This window comes from Culex quinquefasciatus, chromosome 3 (genome assembly GCF_015732765.1).
Source record: "Culex quinquefasciatus strain JHB chromosome 3, VPISU_Cqui_1.0_pri_paternal, whole genome shotgun sequence".
NCBI lineage: Eukaryota > Metazoa > Arthropoda > Insecta > Diptera > Culicidae > Culex > Culex quinquefasciatus.
The window spans coordinates 200,229,603-200,235,605 of record NC_051863.1 but is presented as its reverse complement, the minus strand read 5'-3'; the positions used below and the strand labels follow the sequence as shown (position 1 = coordinate 200,235,605).

The following is a 6,003-nucleotide window of genomic DNA, read 5'->3' as shown; positions in this document are numbered from 1 at the left end:
GGGAACTTTACTTCGAAACACCTTGCTGCAATTAAATATTAATTTTATTCTAAGAATTTTCTAAGCTTCAATGATCACATCGGAATGGGCCTGGATCCATTGCAGGAAGGAGGTCGTACGGGCAAAGACGGACGGCCAGTTGTTTTCGCAACCCAGCGCCAAACCGAACGATACCACGCCAACCTGGACGGTCTTTCCATCGCGTTCGATGGTCATTGGGCCACCGGAATCTCCCTGCGATAAAAATAAAGAGTTACAATCAAGTTTCATGGCGTAAGGTTTCAAACTTACGCTGCAAGCTCCGCGAGAGTTCTCCCCAGACAAGCAGATGTTCTCCGGCTGGATGAGTCCAAGGAAGCGCAGGTTGCACACCGTGTTGGTGGTGATGGGATTGTTCACGTAACGAAGTACATCAGAAGCTGCGTCAATATTATCGGAGAAGCGACCAAATCCGGAAACGGTTCCGATGACTCCGGCAAAGTCATTGTTCAAATCGCTCCATCTTGGCAGATGCACTGGCTGGATGCGAGGCGTGTACTGGACGGAGCTCTGCATTCGGACGGTGGCAATATCGTACCGGATCAGCGAAGGATCCCAGTTCTCGTGCAGGTAGATTCCATCTCTCACAAACGGAATGCGAACTTGACCTTCCTCATTGGCGTCGGTGCGTACCTGAGCACCCAAAATGATCATACCATCGGCAGCCTGATCGACACAATGGGCCGCAGTCAGGACAAAGTTGTGCGACAGGAGAGATCCACCACAGAGAGCACCACCAGCTGGGAAGTTGGCAGTCATGACAATTTGGTACGGGAACTGTCCGGGCGTAGCAACGTATCCTCCAACAACTCGTCCTTCGGGTCTATGCTTCGGCACGCTCTTCATCTCGCTCATCATCTGCTTCATAACCTCTTTGGGAAGTCGGCGGTAGTACTGGGGCATGCGCCATGCCGGACGCATCTTCTTCCAGTCGATATCATTGTCAGCGGCCACGAGGGCGGCAATCACCAACACTAAGGCTATGGCCAACTTCATTTCGACTCTACGCGACCGGACAAATCTTCCAGACTAAAGACGCTGGAAGGTCAGCGGGTTGTATAAATAAGGTGCCTTATCGGTCGATAAAGCGCCTGTGACGAACTTCTCAAAAGTATATTGTTCAGTAGTTATCAAACAGAATTTTATTGGAGCAATAAATTTTAAATTTGGTGGCATCCAGATAAGTTCAAGGGACAATTTCATCAGTCGAACGTACATGGAAATTCAGAAGTTGGATTGGACCATGGTAATTCCTTTTTTTTGTAATAATAAGACTGTTGCAAATATTTTTAAATGTTTTTGTCAACATTAAAAAAAAAAAATAATAATCAGGAAACAGAACTCAATATTGATTCAAAACCAAATTTTATAGTTTTGTGTGTTTTGAAATATTAATAAGTTATATTAAAAATAAGAATAACACGAAGAATGTGTAATTTGTCAGAAATTTTACTCAAAAATTATACTCAATTATCCAGGTCTGAATTTTCGACGATCCACTGTCGGAAATGAGAAACCCTGGCATAAACTGCTGGCATCCCAGCAGCACAACCAGCTCTAGGCTGAAAAGACATTATTCCTATCAGCAGGCTGCCATTTCCATCCTGAATCACTAGAGGGCCACCCCTATCCGTATTGCAGGTAGATTGTCCTGCGTTTCCTGACAAGCAAATGTTTTGACGCTGAATTACATCAGCTCGATCGTCCCATTGTGACAAACAGTTGGCATTGGTAATGATTGGGTTTGTGGAAAAACTTAGAATCTCATTTTGCCACGTGCCAAACCCAGAAATAGTTCCGATGAAACCTGCAAATGTGCGAGATTCTGACTCTGTTGGGATCCTAATTGGCAGTACACGATCGTTGAAAATGATGGCATTGTTCAATCGGATGGTAGCCACATCATTGCTATTAAACTCCGTTTGGCGATATTCAGGGTGAATCGTTACTCCGTCTGGACTGAAGGTGATTGACTGTTGGGATGGTTCATTGTTCATATAGTTGTGCGCTCCCAATATTGCGCGTCCACCCTCGGCTCCAATGACGCCATTAGCTGCAGTCAAGATGTAGTTGTTCGATATGATCGATGCTCCGCGTAAGGTTTGGCCTACTGAGGGAATGTATACGATGAGCGCCACATGGTAGGGAAATTGACCAGGAGTAGCTTCGTTTCTATTGGAGATGCTGGAAACAGGAACCGGATGTCGTGGTGGTTGTAATTCTTTCGGAAGCTGAGCCCAGTTGTGATCGGTATCTTTTATCAAACGACCTGCAGCCAGTGCTGCCAGAGCTATGAAAATTACCACTTTTCTCATTATCGAATATAAGGATTACGTACACTGAATGTAAACAATTTCATTCTGTCTTTATATAGAGCTGGTTTTACCAGATTTTGCCAAAGATATTGGTTATCAGGTGATTACGGATTGCTTTAGGCTAGTCAAAGTTTTTGTTCGTTGGTTAGCTCGTTGATGTTTTTGATGGACTGATTTCGCTATGACGTTTAGTTTAGAATGCATTTGTTGAGAGCGGCGATTGTAGTTTACATCCACGTCGCTATTAAACTAAATTTGATCAAATGCCAATTATTTGTTTTACCTTTTGTTGAAGGCAGTGAATCCAGCTGATAAGACTCTACAGTTTGATAATCCACGTGGCGTACTCCGCAAAAATCCATGATTCGTAATCAAAGTTTCCAAATTTCCCACGATAACGATAGAACTGAACCGTTGTATGAAGGATTAGATAACAATGTTGAATTTAGCCGCTATAAAAGCCTCTCCAAATCAACTGGACATTAGTTGTGTCTCATAACCTTCCACTATGAAGACTTTGGTACTATTGGTAGCCGTCCTGGCCGTTGCCAGCGCTGAATGGATCGAAATTGATTGGTCCCAGGTCCGTCCGATTGAGGACTTTGACCACTACTGGGCTCGTCTCCCGGCTGAGCTGCAGTACCTGCGCAAGCTCCAACCGGAGCGCAGAATCACCAACGGACAGGAAGCTACCCCCGGCCAGTTCCCGTACCAGATTGCTCTGCTCAGTACCTTCGGCGGTGGTACCGGTCTGTGCGGAGGATCCGTCCTGACCAACAACTACATCCTGACTGCTGCTCACTGCGTCCAGAATGCCCTCGGAGGTACCGCCATCATGGGAGCCCACAACCGCATCAACAACGAGCCTACTCAGCAGAGAATTGCCTTCGGAGTCAACGGAATCAACATCCACGCCGGATACACCCCGACCAACATCCGTAACGACATTGCCACCGTTCGCCTGAACAGCCCAATCACCTTCAACGACCGTGTCCAGCCTGTGCTCATGCCCCAGGCTGGTGACAACCGTCAGTTCGCTGGAGTGACTGGAACCGTTTCCGGATTCGGACGCACCTCTGATGCCAGCCAGGCTACCTCTGCCGTTGTTATGTTCACTTCCAACCCAATCATGACCCAGGCCGATTGCTTGGCTAGCTGGGGTGGCAACACCAACATCATCCAGGCCCAGAACATCTGCTTGTCTGGCGCCGGTGGACGTTCCTCGTGCAATGGTGACTCGGGCGGCCCGTTGACCGTTGCTGAGGGAGGAAACACCCTGCAGGTCGGTATTGTCTCGTTCGGATCGGCTGCGGGTTGCTCCATTGGCATGCCATCAGTGTACGTCCGCGTGACGCATTTCCTTGACTGGATCCAGCAGAACTCCGACCATCAGAACTAAGGTGTTTGGAAAACATGATGTGACGATTCAATAAATTTTTTTTAAGCAATTTAATTCAATGACCTTTTTCTTTACATTCTTGAACTAAGTGGAGTCCTATATTCTTTATTACACCGACATTTGCGAGCACTATGCTTTTAATCGCGGATCGAAGTAGGTTGCGCGGCAGGTCGGACGCAAATTTTTTGCTCGTGTCATGTTTATGAAGTTTGTCGATTTGTTTTATCTGTTTGAGTAAAAACAAAGTAATTCGGACGGTTTGTAAACGGTGCGAAACCCGGTGTGCGCCAGTTGGAAAAGAATAAAAGTACCGGAAGAAGAAATGCCAAAACCTCCGGGCATTATGTCGTAGGTGTTCGAGCAAAAGATCATCAATCGAACAATTGTCTACGCTCGCGTTAGTAGTAGCTTTCTGCTGGATGCCGATGCCATCAAGTTCTGGTACAAGATCGTCTCGTCCTTTGAGGAGGCCCAGTAGTAGTTGGCCAAAGTGTACAAGTGCATGGAGCTGCCCGACAAGAACATCTCGGAAGGAGCAACTCAAGAATGAAGCTTTTCAATGTTTTTACATTGGTTGACGAGATGAAAATTTGCTGAAGGCTCCGTGGTTTGTGAGACCTTTCCATTTGAATGCAGGCAACTCTTTCATCTATTCTGACATATTTACAACTTATACGTGGTAGGGCGTTCCCTTGGTCGTTCGCTGTGAGTTGTGGATTGCCTGCTTCTCTAATGAAGGTTCGACTAAGGGGACATGTTTATCAATTTCTCGTCGCTCCATAACCTCAGTGACGTGATGAAAACAAGGGCGTCTATGCAAAGTGTCTCTACACCCGCTGCAAATTTCCGGCGCTTGGGGAGGGAAACCATTTTGATCTATACGCCGGTATTTGTAGCATTAAAATTCGTGCAAAAAAACTTATGCACGTGAGTAAGTTTTTTGCACTAGGTTTTTTTTCAGTTTCATGCAAGTTCAATTTTGTCGCTTTTTATCGTTAAAGTTTGTATGGGAAAAACCACAAAAATGTTTGGAGATTTTGGTTATTTTCGTCGTTTTGATTGTTTTGTTCATTTTGGTAATTTTGGTTTTTTTGTCAACTTGATCATTTTGTTATTTTTTGTCATTTTGGTAATTTTGATCATTTTTGTCTTTTTAGGTATTTTGGTCACAAAGACCAAAAATTGTCCTTTAGGTAATTATGATCAATTTGGACATTTTGATCAATTTGATCATTCTTGTCTTTTTGTACTTTTTTGATATTTTAAGGCTTTGGAAGGCATCATTCCCGATCGGTCATTTGGCGGCTGTTTGTTTTAGAAAATATTCGAATCTTGATACAGAATTTATCAATCACAAAATGTTTTTTTTGTGTTGTTTGTAGAAGCATTTTACATACCGTAAACCGGGATTTCAATTTGTTTTTAGAATATTTTCCAACAGGTAAGGTTTTTCTCAAGATTATTATTTTTAAAACATGTACTGGGGTAGGCCACACAAAGTCCATGCACTATTTTGGAAAAAAAGTTTTTTCAATAGTGTTTAGAAAAATAGTTAAGTTAAAAATTCTTGGTTTTAATTCCGGGGTGACTTTGATAGTCATAGTTTTTCTTGTTAAAAACATATTTAAGATGTTCAAACTTTATTTGTACGTTAAATGTACCATCACTAAAGTAGGTGATATAGTTTGTAAGAAAAAAAATCAATGTTTATATTAAGTTAACTAAGTTTATAAGCTTTTTAAACAAAATACATATAAATTTTAGGTAAAATTGTTAAAAAGTCGGAATTTTGCCTGAAATTTGTTAAAAATAGTTTTGTTTATAAAATTATCGATTTATATTGCATTTTAAACTGAATTCGAAGCACGAATCACAAGTTTTCACATTTTACATGAAATTTGTTCAACTGAATTTGCCTATAAATTTGGAGATTTTTTTTTCATTGTGTTTCAAAAAACACATATTATTTATTATTTACAAACTTATTTAACCTTCTCCTAGTGGAAAATTGTCCAAAGAATCCGAAAATGCATTCCGTTTTCCGATTAAAAATCATGTTCATTGAGAAAATCATGACACTTTGAGAAGTTTAAAATAATGACTTTCATCCACATTTTCTTAACTATAGTAAACTAACTTTATAAACTTTTCAAAAATTTATGAAAAGTTCTTCATTAGGTACTTTGAACACTTCTCTACCACGGTCAGTATGTTTCTGAACCATTCCTTACGTATTTTAATTGTACTCTT

At 42.1% G+C, this 6,003-nt stretch overlaps 3 protein-coding genes across 3 annotated transcripts; 1 reads left to right on the top strand and 2 right to left on the bottom strand.

Annotated features, from left to right (window-relative positions):
• Window positions 1–26: 26 nt before the first annotated feature.
• Window positions 27–1,086, bottom strand: LOC6032868 (brachyurin). Its single transcript, XM_001843341.2, has 2 exons — window positions 292–1,086; window positions 27–234 (listed from the first exon to the last, which is right to left on the bottom strand). The coding sequence occupies exons 1-2, from the start codon at window positions 1,033–1,035 to the stop codon at window positions 61–63; spliced, it is 918 nt and encodes a 305-aa protein (XP_001843393.1). The 5' UTR covers window positions 1,036–1,086; the 3' UTR covers window positions 27–60.
• A 330-nt stretch (window positions 1,087–1,416) lies between these two features.
• On the bottom strand, window positions 1,417–2,378 carry LOC6032869 (brachyurin). Its single transcript, XM_001843342.2, has one exon. The coding sequence runs from the start codon at window positions 2,352–2,354 to the stop codon at window positions 1,506–1,508; it is 849 nt and encodes a 282-aa protein (XP_001843394.2). The 5' UTR covers window positions 2,355–2,378; the 3' UTR covers window positions 1,417–1,505.
• Window positions 2,379–2,818: 440 nt separating this feature from the next.
• Window positions 2,819–3,807, top strand: LOC6032870 (brachyurin). Its single transcript, XM_001843343.2, has one exon. The coding sequence runs from the start codon at window positions 2,863–2,865 to the stop codon at window positions 3,751–3,753; it is 891 nt and encodes a 296-aa protein (XP_001843395.2). The 5' UTR covers window positions 2,819–2,862; the 3' UTR covers window positions 3,754–3,807.
• Window positions 3,808–6,003: the final 2,196 nt, after the last annotated feature.

What these genes read in the sequence shown, in the direction of transcription:
- LOC6032868 (XM_001843341.2), bottom strand. Translation starts at nt 1,035, where the DNA reads ATGAAGTTGGCCATAGCCTTAGTGTTGGTGATTGCCGCCCTCGTGGCC. An exon ending in ACTCTCGCGGAGCTTGCAGC is followed by an intron (nt 235 to 291) that starts GTAAGTTTGAAA and finishes TTTTTATCGCAG; the next exon opens with GGAGATTCCGGTGGCCCAAT.
- LOC6032869 (XM_001843342.2), bottom strand. Translation starts at nt 2,354, where the DNA reads ATGAGAAAAGTGGTAATTTTCATAGCTCTGGCAGCACTGGCTGCAGGT.
- LOC6032870 (XM_001843343.2), top strand. Translation starts at nt 2,863, where the DNA reads ATGAAGACTTTGGTACTATTGGTAGCCGTCCTGGCCGTTGCCAGCGCT.